Below are 19,520 nucleotides of genomic sequence, written 5' to 3'. Positions count from 1 at the left end.
CCTGTCCCCTCAAACTCAAGCTCGTCGACTGAAGCTCGCAAATTCAGGAAAGACTTCGAAAGCTGCTAGTTCGGCAGGAGGGAAGTTCAGCATAAACAAAGACACATGTTTATTAAACATTTGTCAACCATGGCTAGTCATTGCGGTATATTGAAATAAATGTTTACATCTGTGCTATAATTACTATTTTGTCCCACATGATTCTTGATGTCTGTGCTCTCATCAATAGAATAAACGCGTGTTTTGTGACACAAGAGTGAAGGAATATTTACTCGTTTACATCATATAAACAGTTCTTACGAATGCTGAGACTGCCTTGCTGCCAGCATGATGTAGTGATACAAAACAGAATTGCTGCCATTTTCCCGCACTTCAGTACTGGAATGGAAAACCTTCAGCAGGCGAAATGACCACCTGTGGTAAATCCTTCAAGGACTACTGGGACATAAGGCCTGCTGAAGTGGTAAGCCTGCTACCACCAGCACTAAAGGTATTCACTACAGCTGAATCCGCCAATCTGTAATGAGGCCCTAGAAGGCGTAAGGCCTAACTTTTCTGAAAAGGGTATTGCGTTGGACTAATTTACACAAGACCTCAAGTTACCGGAAATTGCCTAGTTCAAATAACTCATTCAATCCAGGCCAAGGCGGATGGTAGAATTGTGTTTGAATCCCTGTTCATATTCGTTGGGCATTGACCACGTATATACTGTGAATTGTTCATTTTTCTATTGTTTCCATGACAGCTGCAATGTCTGTGTCTTTGCTCAGGACAGGGATTGGAAAAAGAAGGGAAGTGACGTGGCAGGAAGTGGAGGAGTTAGCAGTAGGATGAGATTAAGAAATAAAGAAGACATTGAACCGAGGGTTCCGTGTCTGGCTTCTATTTATAAGTAAATGCACGTTATCGGCTAGCATATAACAAACAACATGTAATATTTTACAAGGAGAGCCATGCAGCCAAATTGAACAGGCTGCTTGCCAGTCACTCCATTGAATACAATACCTAGGGATGGAATAAATGTCATGTTCAGGGTTCCAACATCTGGAATGCACCAGGGCAGAATACCTTTTGGAATGCACCAGGCGGACTGCCTTCTACAAAGCACTAGGGCAAACTGTATTTTGAAATGCACCATGGAAGGCTGCCTTCCGGAATGCATCAAGGACAGCCTGCCTTCTGGAACGGACCTGGGCAGACTGCCTTCTGAAATGCACCAAGGGGGCAGACTGCCTTCTGGAATGCATCAAGGACAGAATGCCTTCTGGAATGCACCGGGCAGAGTGCTTTCTGCAATACACCAGGACAGACGGTCTTCTGGAGTGCACCAGGGGGACAGACTGCCTCCTAGAATGCATCAGGGACACTCTTAGGCAGTGGCCAAAGTGTACAAAAAGAAGTCGGGGAACTATGTTCCCTGCTGACAGGGGCGTTGCTAGGGGGGGGCTAAGGGGGCTATAGCCCCTGATCTTTTGGTTGTAGCCCCGGATAGAATCTCAGGAGCTACAGCCAAAAAACTAGCTAGCCCCTAGTCCCAACAGTTCCGACATCAGCATAGCCCCGGGTCTTTTCCAGACCTAGCAACTCCCCTGCCTGCTGACCTACCCCACTCCCCACAAACCCCATTACCACACCCTCTCCCACTCACAATACAAACCCCTAAACAAATGTGCCTGCTGTTTAAGGGAACGTTCAGTGCAGTGCACTGAAGTGCACGTTTCAATTTCCTCCTATGCTTTTATTTGAAAACAAAACCATTCTGGAAGGGTATCTTTGTAAAACAAAAGTGTAGGAACACTTAAACTTAATGAAAAAAGTAGAGGAGCACCGGTCTCAACTGCTCCCGCCCACTTCCGCCACTGCTCTTAGGAAATTGCAAACCACCCATATTCATTGGTCTTCCCATGGCAGCTTCTTATCTTGCCTCCCTTTGCCATCCTATTGGCCATCCACCTCTCCCAAATAGTGTTAACATTGCTTATTTTAAAAGGTCACACTCTCAAGCCCTCTAACCACCCAGGTGGCTACCAGTGGCAGCGAGAATTAAGTTCAAAACCCTCTGCTTTGTCCAGAAGGACTTCTGTGGCCTGGGGCCTCAATACCTTCAACTCTCTCTTCCTAAATATCTTCCTTCTCAAGCTCTTCGCTCATCCGCCTCCAACTGCCTCAGTGTTAGTTGCTTCTCAAAGCAGCGAGTTGGTGGTAGATATCTTTCTTCTGCTGGGGCCTCCATCTGGAACAGCCTCCCTGCCTCTCTGAAACTTGAGGAGAACCATCTCTGTTTCCGGAAGCACCTCAAGACCAACCTCTTTGCTTCTGCTTCCTCTCCTCCTCTCCCCTGTGGATCTCCCAGCTGAATCGGAACTGGTTACCTGGCTACCCTCTGATCTCAGCCCAGGTCCCCTCCCAGCCAGCTGCAAACCGGCACTGCCCCCTGGCAACCCTTGAACTTGCTGGATGTTTCTGTATCCCTATAGCCTCTACTTGCACTTGACACCTGATGTTCGCACTTACCTGTGCACTCGCCACTATCTGTTCCCACGTTTATTTATTATTTATTGTCTCTATTTATTTTACTGTTATCCTATGTACTGCACTGCCCCCTCCCCTTTCCCCCTGCACTTTTCCCCTTCCCCCTTCCCCTGCACTTGCGCGATCTCAATGTGACCTGGCCTAGTGGTATAGCTGTCTCTGTCTTCCTTCTGTTTCCCCTCCCTCGCCCCGTCGCGCCTTGAAACACTTGTGTATAGGCGTGTTATAAATGCCATGTCATATCATATCATAAAGCGAGGAATGCGAAACAAGGGATGACAAATTCGTTTCCTGTTATTTAATATACCAACTTCAACAAACTGTACGGGATGGATGAGTGGGAAAAGGTGTTGTGGGTTACAGCAAGGCAGCCAAAGATGCCGCTGCCTGACCCCCCAAACATTTAAAAGGGTGTGTCTCAAGTGCTGGACCCCTTCCACCATGACATTATTTCCGGGGTAGTGACAGTGCCGGAAATTACTTCCGTAGATGACACCACAGACACGATAGGTGCACCACGTGAGGTGCCCCCTAAAGGCCGACACTCCGCAGGCCAGAGTGTTTTTACCATTCTTTCTGACACTAAAAATATGAAAAGAGGTCACGAATAAGCCTGGTGGCCAGGTGACTAGTATGAAATGGTTGTTTCATAGCACATGCATAATGAGGGAAGTGGATACATGTGGCTATAAAATACCTGCATTTGTGATACCAATAAGGTCCCGTGCCACCAAAATGCGTAAACCGTAAAGACTGAGGTAACTTCACTCCATTGAGATTCGTCACTCTTACACGCCACTGTTTACAGAGAGCGGCCTCTGAATCATGCAAGGAGCCTCGTGAGATATATACAGAGTGCTGTGATGTTTATAAATGTGGTGATGCTAAAGCCAAGGCTCAGCTGAACATGAGGAGGGAAGGGGGTGGGGGAGGTCAATGCGGGCAGATTGCGCACTGAGGCATGACGGAAGAGAACTCTTACCGGATGCGTACGTGAGCCACATGTGCAGTGTTCCGCTTCAGTGTTTGCATGCCACAACTGTGTAGATATTAACAGTGCTTCAAGAGGGATTAGAGTTGAGGGGTGGCTCTTGTTAGGGAGTGTGGCCTAAGTACCGGTGTGCTTAGGCCATGCACCCTATCGAGAGCCCTCACTCACCCAAGGGGTGGGGGCTGCTAAAAGAAGCAGAGCTGGGGCGCACTGGCATTATTACTTTTGATGCGCTCAGCCCCTCCTTTTAAACAAAAGACCGGGCGGGGCACACCAATGGTGTGACACCAGTGTGCCCAAGTTCACACCCAGCAGACAGCATTTTAATTCAAGGAGCAGCATGGTGCAATGCTTTGCCTTGGGCTCCTTGAATGAAAGTGCTGATAGCGCTGTACTCTGAAACAGGAGGAGGGCTAGACTGCCAAGCTCTCCTTTTGTTTCTGAGTAAATAGCCATCAGCCAGCGCAAGGAGCCCATGGGCTTCATGCTGGGTGATGGCTATTTACTTAGAAACAAAAGGAGGGCTGGGCATTCCAGCCCTCCTCCTGTTTCAGAGTACAGAGCCATCAGGCAGCCCCCACTGCACAGTTGCATTTGCTGCATGTAGGTGTCCGTACTTCGGTTTAGAAAAAAAGAAAATGCGATGCCTTCTCTTTTCTTCTAATCCGAAGTGCTGACACCTGCAGGCAGCTAGTGTAACCGCGCATCCGCTACACGGGCTGCCTCAGGTGTCAGCATGGCTGGGTCTAGTTGGGGTGGGCCCCGGCAGGGTTCCGGCTCAGGAGCCTTTTCTGGAGACTGTCGGGGCTTGCCCTATCTGGCCCCAGTCCACTTAAAGCACTGGTTCACATTGTATTTGCACTGCTGAAAAGTGACTTTGCACTGCCGACACAAACCCTAATACATGGAACTGTGCAAATTGTACTGGGCGTCGAACCAGTGCAAAGCTTATTTTAGATGTTGCTTCTGTGCTGTATAATGGTGTTTCAGTGCAGAGGCGCGGTCAGTTATGGTCTTTATGGCAACGTGCCATATTGGTGTGTGTTTATAAATTTTATAGAAAAACAAATACTAATTTTGGGGCATTGCAGTGAGCCGGGTTGAATACAGGGTTCAGACTGGAGAAAGATTAGCTTAAAGTGAGGTTACTGCATCCGCGGCAAGACGGGATCCCCTCAGCTTTCATCCTTCTGAGGAGGTCGATAAATGATATTGCATTTAAATATGTCCTAGGGAAGCGCTTTGGCAAACGCTCTATATAAATAACACATCATTCTCAGATGGCTGCTTGCCTGCCACATTTTGCTCAGCAGGGCCCAGGCCAAAAAAGTTTGAAAACCACTGTATTAAGGGCCCTTAGGATTTCCTTCTATCCTAAGGTAGTACCTGCAGCTGGATTGTAATATTCCATGTTCATAATACTGACGCAAAATATGTTAGCAACAGCTAATGTTGCTAGATGTAGTCGTATCACAGGTGACACTACTCCTGTCCTACTTTGATCAGTTGAACTGGCACAATCCTACAACTCCCAGAATACACTGGATGGAGAAAGGGAATCACAGGGCTGGGGCATGCAGTTCCCGTTGATCCTGAGTCATATGATAACCTCAGTAACACATCTTCCTGGCATTGATGTTGGCGAAAGACAAGAGGATGCAGAACTAGCAAAACATCGTTGGAAAACGCACATGGGAAGTTCTAGTACGTAAAGAGTTAAGACATGTTTAGGGCTATAAGGGCGTACTATATCAGTGTGCAAAACTGGTATGTCCAGGTTTTGTTAAATGCAGGATGGAGTTGATGGCACATATGTTCAATCCCAGTGGTGTTGACGGGTGACATCCCCACTTGACTGACTCCTGTCCTGCAAAGTGGATTTTAGCAGTGCAAAGTCAGTGCATAGTCATTTGTGCAGTTCAAAATGACTTTGCCCGAACTGTGCACAGCAAAAATACACTTTGCACGGTTCCATGATTTAGGGTTTGTGTCAGCAGTGCAAAGTCACTTTTCACCAGTGCAAACTGACTTTGAACCGGGCAAATATTCCATGAATCGGGCCCTCAGGGTCCTGAGAAAGCTGGAGTTGAAGGAGAATCATTTCATTGGATTAGTAAAGCGCTGCAGTTTTCCTTTGCGTTCCAGCGAGCCCTATCTAAGCGACACAGACGATAATAAAGGCACAACCCTGATTGTATGTAAAGTTCGCTCGGTTCATAAGGTGCAGGGGTCACATCCCTGTAAAATGTTTCCGGTTCGTCTTAAGGGTTTGGGCCTTGTCGGCAGAGCATTCTTTCAAGGCATGGGATAGGTTAGTGTGCAGTTTTGAGCACATGCCGTTACCGTCCACACAAGGATATTTTGGGATATGTTGGCCAGTCTGTCTATGCATTGTCTGGTCTCAAGTTAGGTTGCCAAACGAATTCACTATTTATTTAATTTTCAGGCACTATAATTACCTAGGCATGTCTGAAGGCCTAGTTATAAGACCTTGACTTGTGGGTTTATAAACTGTTCTGTTTCCATTGTGCTTTAGTGTAGTAACTCCACTCATGGAGCTGCTGCCTCTTGGCGGGAAGAGGGTTGCCTGTATTTCCCCAGCTATTCAGCACGAGGAATGAAGTATGTAGTGCCTGTAAATTATGGGGCTGCGGTCAGTGCCATCAAACGTTTTTCTCCATAAAGGGGTGACAATGCTACATGTGGCTTTAGTAGTGGTGGTAGCGGCACAGGTTGCATTTAAAAATTAGATCTTGCAAGGGTATGATGCCCGATGTTCCCTTGTAGTTTTCCCTGTCCCAGCAATATTATAGTGCACTTTGGGTAATTAACAATAACGTGGTGCAAACCTAATCGAGGCAACCTTCAAGCAGCTCGGAGAAAGTACTTTGCCTCACACAAAAGAACCCAAGGGGACCAAACCGACTGCGAAAGCTGCAGCGTCTTGATGGGACCAGATCAGTTACTGGAAACTCTAAAGCCCATCTCTCTCTCTAAAGCTCATCGTACCCTGGTCGCGAGAAAATGCATACTAAACGAAGTTCAGAGAATAAGTGACAAAGGATGGAAGCATTCGATACATTTATCAGGGTTTACCTGAATAAAATAAATCAGAAAAAAAAATAATAATAAATAAATAACGTGGTGCAACATATATTTATTAAGTGTGAAGGGTTTGCTATTCAGATCTAAACATGGGAAAGTAAGTTACCGAATCACTGGATCCACTCAAGGGTAACTAGCATCTCTCTTTTAGGTGTGTAGGTTTTTCTACACAGCCTAAACTGCATACACTCTTAGGAATAAGGCAGTGATCTCCTGTGATTGGACCCATAATCAAGAGGTACATAGATTGTAACCGCCTTAAGTTAGGAGTAGCCTATTATTATCCATGTTGAATGCCACAACTTGCCTGGGGTTTTATGAAAGGATCTTTGCACTTAGTGACAGCTGTTTTCATCCCGTAGAGGTCCCATTTGATAGCGCTTCGGGATGAAGTACGCTGTCTTTCCAGTAAACAAATAGACCCACAAGACATATGGGTGACTGCAGTAGTTTGATCCATAACTAGCATATCCCAGTACATGACTTTGCAGTTGGGTGTAGAGAGAGCCCAAGAAGAAGGTAACTGAATAAGTTGACGCGTTCATTGTTGCCAAATGTCAGGGACTACAGTGTCGGGTTCGATAAGCTAGCTCTCTCTGAGATCTGCATTGGCTGGACAGTTATACATTTTCCAGATTTCTTCGAATAGGCTGGGCCGTCCCTTGTTTTGAGTCTTCTAGGTCATTTGGAAGGTAGCACCTTCTAGCAGGGATCGAAATTGTTATTGGTTGGCCAAGAGGAAAATCATCCCCTTGTATTGAGCATCGCTCATTTGCCAGTAGCGACCCTGGGGGGAAGCGGATCTAGAGTACACAGCAAGTCTAGTATGCACGCAAGAGGCAAGCACTAAGTTTATCTATTACATGTTATACAATATACTTTTACTGTCCTGTGACAGTGTCCTTGATTCTCAGTTAAGCACATGCTTAAACCTACAAAGTTAACATCGTGTTGCTAGGCTCGTGTGGCACCACTGGCCTGGAGACTACAAATTAGTTCCAAGTTGTGGTTGCTTTCAAGATAAACAGGCTCGACTTGGCGATGATAGCCACGTTCAAACCCTCTTCGTACTGTGATGCATGGGATAATCAAGGATTGTTTTTTGGGAGATCCGTGTGTACTAGGAATGTGATAAACCGTCTTGTGGCACAGTACTTCAGTACTTGGGAGACCCTAGTTCGTCTCCACGTGGATGTGCCATGAAGTACGCTTTGTAATATGAGCACTATTCTCTTTTCTGTCTCGAATGAGGTTGAAGGGTAAATCGTTTGAAGTTCGCATTAACTTTTTGTGCCAGGGTAGGAGAAACAGTTGGTGATTTTCAGCCATGAAGGCTATAGCCATTTGGCAGAACTGTGACTAGATGTAAAGCATTTTGGTTTCAAATCCCAGTCCCGTGCATGCGATACAAGAAACCTATCCATGAAGGGTCCTCTAAGGTTATGTTTTTCCATTTTCGAGCTACACCTGTAGGGAAGTATTTATAAATCCCGCTTGCTCGGGTCGACTGACTTTGTTTGCATTTTGTTTTGTTTTTCCCCTGCCTTTATCTTTGCCTACCGAGACAAGGGAATCCTATGTGAATCGTGACTAAACATTGGAAGTCTCTAGGGGCTGGTTCAGATGCTTAGTGGTCTGTGATGATTTTGTGGGTTCAGGGGTCCATTCTCATCAAATAGGTCAAGCCAGTGGGAATAGTGGTGGGAGCCCCTCGAGTAGCCCATTCCATTGGGTGGAAATGAAACCCAGGACTGGGCTTTGGATGGTCCGGCTGGACTTTAATGGTTTTGCTACCCAGGTTATGGTTGAGGGGTCCACTGACGTACAATAGGCCAAGCCAAAGGGGACGGTGGCGGTGGCCCCTCGCGTAGCCCATTGGATGGAAGTTTAGCCCAGTCTTTGGCTTTGGACAGTGTGGCTGGACCCTGATTATTTAGCTGCCCCAATTGTGGGTTGAGGGGCCAACTAGCATCCAACAGGCCAAGCCGGTGGGGACGGTGGCCCCTTGGGTCACCCATTGCGTTAAAATTTAGCCCACATTTGGGCTTTGGATTGTCTGGCATTGACATTTTGATTTTGTAGTTAACCATGTAACAACTCAGATCGCTATTAGACCAAATGGGCAGCTGGCACGTCGGCTAGGAGGCAGGAATGGAGTCCACCTCGCAGCTATGAATGCGTCGTTGAAGGAGCTGAACACGAAGTAGCAGAGTTCATTCATGCCCGTATGCTATGCAGCTTTGGCCGCCCTCCAGATTTTTCCACTGGGATATTGTGCAGTTCTCAAAAGAAGGGATGGTCTGTTTCACTCCTGATTTTCGTTTGGTACCTGAGCGGTGTCTGTACCATAGCACTGGGGGGAGGGTTATCGGACAGTAGCCAAATAGCCCTGTGGTGCTGTTGACAGGGACCTACACAATGGATTATGTGGTAACATGTCTTTATAACGAAACATTTTTATAACAAATGCACATATAACAAAAATGATATAACGACAAAGTATACCATATTTATTTTCATTTTTTTTCTTTTTCTTTGGGTGGACCCCCCAAACACTGTTTCCCACCCCTAAAAACCCACCCCAACCGTTTTCCACATGATTTACCCCTATAACACACCCCGTGTATATTTTTGTTGTTTTTGTTATATCATTTTTGTTATATATTCCTTCGATATAACATTTTCGTTATGTATTTTCGTTAAGACTGTATGCCAGATTATGTAAATGTTCGTACCATGACCAAAATGTTGAATTAAGATGAACTATGATTTTACTACCTAGGTTGTTGGTTGAGGGGTCCACTCGCATCTATTATGCAAAACCAGCGAAGACGGCTGGGGTGGCCCCTCGGGTTGCCCATTGGGTGGAAATGTAGCCCAGACTTGGCCGTTGGACTGTCCGGGAATGAGACGGCTGTCAGAATAAGACATTTATAGTAAAGTGCATTCATGCTCTGTTTCTAGGTCTTTGCAATCAACACTTTTATGACTCTGCCTCCTTTTGCTAGTGTTAATAGCAGCATCGAGGAGCAAGTTCTGTAACGGAGGGAGCAGGCATTAAATGTCGATGAAGCTAGGAGACTGACTCAGAACCCCCAGAGTGCAGGTGCTCGCTTCATTCTTCTCCACAGTAGCTTCAGACCCAAACGACTTGCCCCTGGTACAGTGCAGCCCATGTGGACCGTCTCAATCGAAATTCAGAAGCCCAAGAAAGGCATTGCTAATAAGACGGGGGATGTCAGCCATTTTGGGCAGTGTTTTGGTTGCGACTTCTTCTTCTTTATGAAAGGTTATCTTCTTTCCTACACATGCAATTAGTTACTAATGTCACGTGTGCATCCATGGGTGCTGTTTCGTATATGCCTTTGCGTGCCACTACACATGGACATGCCCCTGGGTTTCCTACCGGACAAAATTAATGATGAGTCACGCAATACAAAAACTTTATTATAGAAAATAATTTTGCTTCTGTGGCCGACGAAATTTCTGCTTCAATTCCAACATTTTTTTTTTTGTGGCGAAATAAACGTTTATGATATTCACATTACTTTTTAAAAAAGTCGCTTATTGATCCCTGCCCTACTGAAGGGGGGGGGCATAGAAGGTGAGCAATGTTATTTGAGTCACGTGACGGGTGATATCCAATCCTGTGTTGGCATTGAGGGCAATGGCCTGGCCGGACCATCGCACCGTCTGTGCTATTTCTTTTCTGGCCAGTGTGGGCAAGTATGTTAAGTTAGTGCACTTGAGCCAAAGTTACTGCAAAAGCAGCTTGACTTATGTTGGTGTCCTGCGGCAATTGGTTGTCCCAGTCGCACCCTAATTATATCCTCTTGATGCAAAACCCAGCCCTCAGGCTTCCGGCAGGCCACGCAGGCCGGCGTACAAATTCCGCATTCCAGGAGGTTTGCATCGGCGTTTTATTATCACATTCCTCTAGAAGCGGTTCATTCAAAACGGGTTCCATCAGGTTAGAGAAGACAACGCACGCGCCTTTCACGATTGACTAACGGCCAGATATAATTCCCAGACAAAACCGGCTGGGCCACCAACCAACCACACAATAATCACAGAGCCATCGAAAAAGTGATCACTCGGGTTTGTCCACCTTCCTGAGAACTGGGAGAGCACAAATCAGAACTGCTGTTTCGCGAGTATAACAAATGTGTCTCCTGTGTTGTGCCAAAAGGCGGGACTCCCCTTGCCTGACACTTGCCACGCCTTGCTTTTCTCAAAGCCGCTGACTAACCTTTAGCCGTGTTCATTCACCATGTGAAAGAACACCTGTCTCTTAATTGCCAAAACTGCCATTGTCCTTTTTCTGGCTACGTTATAGAAAGCCATGTTACAAAAGAAGACCGCTGAACAGCCCTGATATGCATGCGTATTTCCTTTCCCAAGCAAATGTTGATACTAAAGCAGGCGTTATATAGCAGTTACACAGCAATCATGTACGGCAGAGCAGCCATTGAATATTAAGCTACAACATGCACGTTTTAATGTTGATACACAATTTAGCATTTTAGGTCTAATGGGAATTAAATAATACTTATTGCTGTAATATTTATTTTCAATATAGTGAGGATTCCTCACTACTCCTTTGAATTTAGGGCTTGAAAAGTGTTCAATCGAGGTGCTTTGCAGAACCCCAGACTTTGTGATCTTAGTGAGAAAGGAAATTAACCGCTCTAAAACAGCAGGTCCAATGTCTGCCTTTGCCTCATGCAAGCCTTGCAGCAGTCGCTGATGGTTAGGAGTGTGGAAAGCCACACATATGTCTAATAGGACAGGGCTGCGCCACCCTCGTCATCCTTTGCCATCTGCAGATAACCCGTGCCAGATATAAGGTCTGAATCAGGGCCTCAGATCAGCCAAAAACCTGGCCATTTGTCATCGAGAAAGAACCTTTCCTAGATAAAGGGCCTCATTACAAAGTTGGTGGTAACCCCGTAACAACGATTCCGCCGCCTGATATCCCGTTGTCACCGGTATATCACAAGTGGTGTCAAACCGGGACACTGAAGCACTGTGGCTAATGGTGTTGGTGCTTCAGTGAGAGACGTGCCAGTAGGGACCTGATTTCCAGGCAGGTACCTTGCTACCGGCACCCTTTTTTCCAGACCACCGTACTTGGAATGAGCCCCAAAGTGTGGGAATTATATCAGTTAATGCTTCTTGTCAAGGCTGTAGCTGCAAAAAGAATCTGGGGGTGGGTTGAAAGTCAACACACTCAAGAATGACTCTTCGGAAGCGGAGCCACCCTAGCCTGTATGACAGTGGATGGGACTAATGCTGACTACCCCCACCCCCCTGTGTGCTGATAGGACAAGGGAATGTGGGAGTGCTTTGGGACACTAGGGGAGGAGAGCACTTCATCCTCTTACTTTGACAGGTGGGCTCAGTCATCTTTTTGCACTTAAAATCTCACTACCTTGCAAGTACCCTTAACTTCCAAAACTTTACATGTATGAATTCATTTTTGACAACTATAACTGACGCTAATCAGAAGTCTGCATGTCATTGCTGTGCATAGATACAGTTTTCCTTCATTTACTCCAGAGCCGTATCATTGAAAAACATGGCCCTTTATGGGTGTCATACTAATCATAATTGACATGCTTTATCAATTTTTCGCACCCCTGGTAAACACAAAGAGGCCCAAATCACATTTTCATGAATAACTTTAGTTGTGGTTATCCCACCTAAATCGTTTTGGCATGGTCAGAAGGGGTTTACAAGCATCTTTCCAGAAATCCTACAATGACTATTGTGTGATGTACACTATCCATTGTATGCAATAAAATGTGATTCTCTCATTTAAAAGCAATGGAGCAGTTTCTATTCTGTGCCACTCTGTCCCCCACCTTTGCTAAAGTTTTAGTTTCCTTGTTTATGCCTGTGAAGTCAAGAGAGGGCTCTGTGTTTAGATTAGCCTTTCCCTTCACGGGCTAATGGCCACTAATGGAGTTTCTTTATGGGCCTTATGACCTACAGGTCACCATGGTTGCAGAACAGATATGTCTTATCTGTTCAAGCCGGGGATGGTACAGTGTCTAATGTGTTGCTGTTTCTTTGATCACTGTCCACAAGGATTATAGGAGCAAAGCGGAAAGAACACATAAACAAGCTTTGGCAAAAGGGTTTTTGTGTTGGTATGGGAAATGGATTTGCCAGGCACTGTCAAAATGGTACTACTTGCTCATAAAATGGTAGCAGCTGCAACCTGATTTTTGAGTACCTGGGCATATAAGAGCTGTACCTGGCAAATGCCTATCTGCTACCTATCCAGACGCCAAATCATCTGCCTTTGCCAATACTTGATTTTGGTAGGAGTTCAGTAAAAGGAAAGCCACCTGCTTATACAGCAAGAGGCTGAAAGCACGTGTGTTTAAGACATTTATATTACACCAGTAGCATAGAATCATATATATAGCTGCAAATAAGCCATTAACTTTCTTAAGAATGCTTTGAAATAATACTGGTAGGGACTTGCAGCACACAGTTTGATGTTACTTCTGGATAAAGCCATCACAAAGAGATCACAGGAGGAAGTCTGTTGGCTGTCGAGGGGACGGTGGTGGGTAGGAATGGCCATAGAGATTAGCAATCATTGACAGTCAATGGGTGGGTCAGTAACCAAACAAAACCCACAAGCTGTGTGTCTCTCCTCACATCCCATCTCCTATCTAGCAGTACTCCAATGGAAAGGTTTTGGCTTATATGTGGCATTTCCGCACCACATAATAGCCAAAAACTACAAACTTATTTTAACATGTCACATAAGAAGAAGGTAGAATTCAGTTGTTATGTTTGTGCATATCCGTTGAAAAAAAGTTAGAATTATTATTGTTGTTATATTTTTAAATTGTCGGCCTTTGCATGGTTTACGTGCAGTACTAGTTCTGGAACCAGTGGTCGAAGTGCGCGTGAAATGGAGAGGTGTTCCACTACTTAAATTTTTTACTGTTTACAGCTCCACTACTTTTTGCAACCATTTTCACCACTCCGGTACTGTTCTTTATAAAATTAAAGCACACTTCTCCCTTACAGCTAATCTAAAATTTGTTTCAAATCAATTGACTGTCAACCGGCTTGGCCGCAAACCTTGAAAAATGTGTTGCACATTGCTTGCTTCCTTCCTACTCGGTCCCCCGCCAGTCACAGTTGCACTAGGTTTTGGTACACTTCTATCACTGTCTGGAACCCAAAGCTTCTGATTGCAGGGTGGGCTCTCGACTCTTCGAAGGCTGCATGGTGATGCATCAGTCACAGCTTCTATGGCCGGATCACGTCTTCTTCTGTGCTTTCTTAGTCTTTCCACGTGCAGAGTTGCATAAAGCCTGCCACCGGCAGATGCCCATAGAAATTTACTTAGAGAAGTTGGCATAGGTTTCAGATGGTGTGTGCTCTCCTCAAGTAGCTCTCTCAGGCCCCTTCTGACCCCTGTGCTAAGCAATCAGTGTCTCTGTAAGTCCATTGCCTGCATATAGAGTCCAACACACTGCAGCCATCCCCTATTTACAGGGATGTGTTTCCTCCTGGAGCGTTACGGACACAGTTAATGTTGTGTAGAATGCTGCTGAAGGTGTGCAGTGCTCAGTTGATGGTGCCCAGGGTGAGGAAGGGGATGGTGCTCAGTTGATGGTGCCCAGGGTGAGGAAGGGGAGATCTACAACTTTAGATTGAGTGTGGTGAGCTAGGGTTTTCAAAGCATGACAAGAGTGTGTGCAGCTCGGCTGAGGGTATTCATTCATGAATGATTGGCAGTTTGTTCACCTATTTTGTGGGCTCCTTGGTGGTAATGCAGGCTCCCTTAATTACAGATGCAAGGAGCATGTGATCTACCAGCAAAAGATCAGAATGTGTAAAACTAATGAAAGTTGTTGTAATGAAACCGTTGTTATACACAATATTTTGGGATTTTCATATTTAAAACCCAGACTTCTGTTGAAAACCCCTGGTGACATTTGCATGTGCGTGCCTTCTTAAACAAAGAATCCTACCTGTACATGCCAGTACCTGCATGCCATGGTATTTCTTCTATACCTTTTCGTTTACCTGCTGCCCTGGTTCCCTCCAGAAGGAAGCTCTGCATCTGTGTCTTTTCGCCCCTCTTCTCTCTATGTTGCTTTCTCTGTCGATTCCTCATTCGCCTGATCAGGCCAGTATTCCATGAGTATTGTGAACTGAGCAATGAAGTTAGGAACACATTGTACCCACGTTCTCGGGGCGATAGCTCTGCAACAACGATCCCGCTCCCCGCTTAGAAACCTCTGGATGTTAATCGCGTTATAAATAAGCAAATACAATTGTTATAAATAACCAATTACAATTGCTTAAAGTGTGGCCACCTTTTCAACACATTGCTCATCACATGTGAATGATATTTGCCAAATCTAGGCTCCGATCTGTAATATGGTCTGTTTCTGCGCTTGCACGAAGGCCCGTGCCAAGCATCGTATGTACGGCTTTACCACATGCAAAAGGCCCTCCACTGGTCTGAAATCCTGACCCCACATACAGTTTTACTGGAGGAGTAGTGGTGCCTCTTGTAGCAGCGATGCACAACATGAGAGAACCGTGCAAAATGAACAGCATGGCCACGCTCAACTGTGCCAGGCTGGAAGGGCCGGGGTGATGCCCTCCCAACTGTGAGCGAAATGTGCATAGGGAAAGATTCAAGCCAACACCCGAGGAAGGCCCATGTGACGCTGACCTACCAGTCTGCTAAGCATTGTCGCAATTCGCCGATTGGCCCTTTTTAGGACTGCCACATTTCTTACAACCTGTTGGACTGCAGTGAGAAACAGTGAGCAAACCAAATACACTCCACAAGGCCTAATTCCTTGGCGCGGAATGAACAGTGAACTTGATTGTTCAGACTTAACCCCTTCTGCCCAATAGACCCTTTACCGTCCATATTTCCAAAAGTCATCGTCTCCCAGTCCCTACGAACTGGCTCATAGGAGGACGCAAAGCGTCGGATACAGTCGGTTTGACTCCTCCTTTCATCCCCGGGCCCCGAAATGATGATTGGGTACCAAGAGTGATCATTATAACAGTGCCTAGGAGCTGGGGGAATCCGCATCACGTGACTATTGGACCAGAATGCCATATCCGCATGGATATAGTTGCATTGCAACACGTCATGCCCCCTGATTATCTACTAAGACACGTGATTCAGATGCGCCGCTAATGGGAATCTAAATTACTTCTCCATGATTGGGTGAATGCTGTGCAAGCCAAAACTCTTGTTATATGTTTGGTCACAATAATGTATGTATGTGTCTGGGTCAATGGAGCTCTGAACAGTAGTGGAGAAGGATACGGGAGATCAAGGGGCCAAAAGAGTGTGGGCCAGCTGTGGTCCTAGATTAGTGTTGTTTAAGGTTTTGTGGGCTTTGTACACTCTCAATCCCTTCATTTTGTCTTGTTGCGTCATTCCCTTCCGACTGTGCCAGGATGTTTTTGCTATGGGAAGGAAGTGAGTGAATTTGAGCTCCTGTTTGGAGCACACACACTTACCTCTGACGTCCTTTCCATGACACATATCATAAACAATCTAGGATCCCCCTTGGACGTCTTTGGAGAAACCACGAAAGGCTGTGGTGTGTCGAGGATGTTAACAATTCAGTGATCGACCTCCTGAAATCTCTCTAGTGTGTGCATCTCAGATCCTTCCCACTGCCCTCACTGGAGCCCTGTCTTACACAGGTTCTTGCCACACCAATCTCATGGCTTCAGCCAAAGCATCGTTTAAGAAGCGACCACAGGACATGTATCAGTAGACTAGCGCCCGCCCATCCTAACTAATCCCTGAAAAGGTGCAGAAGACCTTTCTCTATAGCGACGCCATTTTGCTTATCCAATTGCTTGCTATTGGTTGCTTGTGACCTTCCTGTGCCAGACTATCGTTCATGTTTATCTCACTACTTCTGCAGGATGCCAACGTCACCGTGCACACTGAGAGCCCGGACCTGACGCCATGCTTCCAGAACACCCTCCTCGCATGGATCCCCTGCATCTACCTCTGGGCCATCACCCCTTTGTACATCGTCTACCTGAAATACAACACAAAGGGGTATATTGTGGTGTCGGTGCTAAACAGGTTCAAGACGGTAAGTTGAAAGGTTCAGCGTCGTAATCGTGTCAGTCTTCTGCTATGTTTCATGCTGATCTAGTTATTGTCCATGTTTGATAGTTTTTAACTTCCATAATTTATTGAGTTTCACTATTCGTTTTTGGTGGCTTGTTTGTGTTGGTCTTGAAATGATAAAGGGAGTTGGTCAGCAGCCTGGGGCCAGTCCCACATGCCCTCCAATATTGCCAAGATTCAGGCCGCCGCGCTGGGTCTTCTTGCCTCGTGGCCTTTTTCATCTTCATCTGGTCTGTAACATGGGGGCTTCTCCTGCAGGATGCTGCACACAACGCCAGTGCCTTTGCTGTTTCGCTTTTCTTTTCCTTATTATATACTAGCTGGTTTTCCTTTTCTAAAGCCATCTAAAATGCCCCTCTCTAGATGAGTAGTGGTATGGAGTTCCCGAGATGACGCCGTTAATACACAAATAAATGCATACATGTGTATACTGACCACTTTTAATTAACCTGTCAAAATAATACCCCTGTGCATATGAGTGAGAATTTGTGAGACAAAATATTTTTCTGAATCTTTTCTGTGGATCATGCCCTTTGTCCGATGACTTCCATGTACTGTTCTTGCTGCATGTAATGCCCTACTTACACCTTCCTGTGCATTTAACTTGATTAAGCCTACCTTATGTACACGACTTGCTTATACATGCATGCGTATTGGACTTCCTTATACCAGCACTGTGGATGTGACTTGTGGATGGATACCTGCTCTGCATGCACAACAGCTGCTAATACCTAACTTGCTTGCGTGAAATATCTTCGGAATGGATGTGGTTACAATGACGGACATATCATAGAACCTGCAAATTTCCGAATGACAAAGCAGGAACCATATGACAAGGCATGTCGATGGATAATATGGGTGGATAACTGGCCATGATATTGGGATAGTATTGAGGAAGCTGGCAAAGCCAGGGGGGAATTATGGAAGGCTGAGTTGGCATTGTCAAGACTCGCTTTGACCTGCAAATCACTTATAGATCTCATCAGTGAGTGGTCAACACACTGAGCTATCTTACCAAGTAGTGCATATCGTCCTCAAAATGTATTTATATAATCTCTCCGACAAGCTTTCTCTGACATATTTCTGGTGAATCAATTTTAGAACTATGGGGGTAAATGAACTTCGCCATACATGTACATTACCTGATCCTCTAAAATCCCCATAGCCTGTTCCTTTCTGGTATTGAGGAGCATTAAGCAGTGATATATCTATACGCGTTATATGCACATTGTGAAATGTAGATATTTAATGCTATTATTACAGACAAACAAGACTGTAAATCCATACAGTATTCTGTTAAAACGAACTGTCTCTGTCTATATAAGTGTACTCATTTAATGATTGATTCGCCAATTTGCAATTAAATTGATCAGATGATCGTTATTATTGGGTGACTGAGCTTGTTGACAATTTATTTCTTACTCGAAATGTACAAATGGTGTTGGTTTGCGCAATAGATGCGGTACTAAGGTTACTCGATTGATTAGAGCACTGTTTACTGCAAATAAACTATCCTGAATTATCAGTGAATTACGTGAAATTCCATGTTGCTATGATACAATGTTATGACCTGACAGCGCAGTTATAACAGCGCCTGAAACAAAATGGTGGCGTCCTTAAACGGAACTGCATGTTTAAGTGACCTCCTTCAGTATAAAGTCCTTTACATATCGGAACAAATGGATTTTTCATATTTGGTTGTTAAAGGATATTTAGCTCAACATCCTTTATCTTTGTTCTTAGGTCCCTGACTGAACTTGATTTCCCCAAACCATGGTAATAAGATGGGATGACTAGGGTACGTCGGTGTCTCAATCTTCCACGTATTTACTGCTGCACGTGGATTCAATCCACCATTTATGATTAATATTTGACCTATCTATATTTTTCTGTGGCAAACAAACATTAATCTAGCCACACCGGAAAATAGATTCCTTGACCTATGCTTTCATTTTGTCACATGAGCCTTCAGGTTTCGTCCAGTACACACATGTTTTTATTTCAAGCATCTGACATGTTTGGTTGTTAACTAATTTCTAGAAGTTAAATTTAGTCAATCTCATCAGTGTGGCACATATAACCATATAACCATATATTACATGGCCACGATAGTGGCCATGTAGTTATGGTTAAGTTGGTGTTTCCATAAGAAGAGCACTTTTTGGGAGGCTTATAACTTCGCTCCCCCTGGACGAATCCTCACCAAACTTTGCAAAAAAAGTATATGGACCACTCTGAATTCTTTTGCAAAGTTTGGTGAGGATTCGTCCAGGGAGGGGAAAGTTATGGGGGGGGTCCCAAAACTTTTTTTTTCCCATAGACTGAATGGGCCCGAACCGCTGGACGGATTTACACCAAATTTGCAGCAGGAGCGGCGGCCTGGTCCCGAAAGCGTGCTTTTGCAAATTTGCTGTAAATCCGTCCAGTAGTTTTTTTTAAAATGACCAAAATGTAAGGCAAAAAAATTAATGATATCTGTGTTCGCTTCGCGGACGGACTTCTCTGTTCGTTCCGTGGACAGCACCCCGATTGGCCCATGGCCTTGCGTCATATCCGCGGACATGTGACGTGTTCGCTGATTGGACGGCGAGGGGTGTGGAGCGCGTCAGATTTTTTGTGTCGCCCGCCATCTTGTATTCGCCGTCGACCGCGTACAGCGCGGTGAAACGTGGATAAAAACTGTATTTAGTGCACTGTGTTGGTCTGTAAGAGTGTTTGGGGAGGGTGGGGGAGTAT

At 45.3% G+C, this 19,520-nt stretch overlaps 1 protein-coding gene across 2 annotated transcripts in view; it reads left to right on the top strand.

The window, feature by feature from the left end:
* Nucleotides 1-19,520, top strand: part of ABCC3 (ATP binding cassette subfamily C member 3) — an 804,906-nt gene that overhangs the window by 183,113 nt on the left and 602,273 nt on the right. For both annotated transcript variants that reach the window (XM_069654461.1, XM_069654462.1), the window contains exon 2: nucleotides 16,570-16,746. In XM_069654461.1, coding sequence (XP_069510562.1) covers nucleotides 16,570-16,746 — 177 coding nt within the window. The remainder of the gene's footprint in view (nucleotides 1-16,569; nucleotides 16,747-19,520) is intronic.

This window comes from Ambystoma mexicanum, chromosome 3q (genome assembly GCF_040938575.1).
Source record: "Ambystoma mexicanum isolate Mex_15411 chromosome 3q, UKY_AmexF1_1, whole genome shotgun sequence".
NCBI lineage: Eukaryota > Metazoa > Chordata > Amphibia > Caudata > Ambystomatidae > Ambystoma > Ambystoma mexicanum.
Note: the sequence above shows the minus strand (reverse complement) of the source record. Positions and strands in the feature narration are given on the sequence as shown.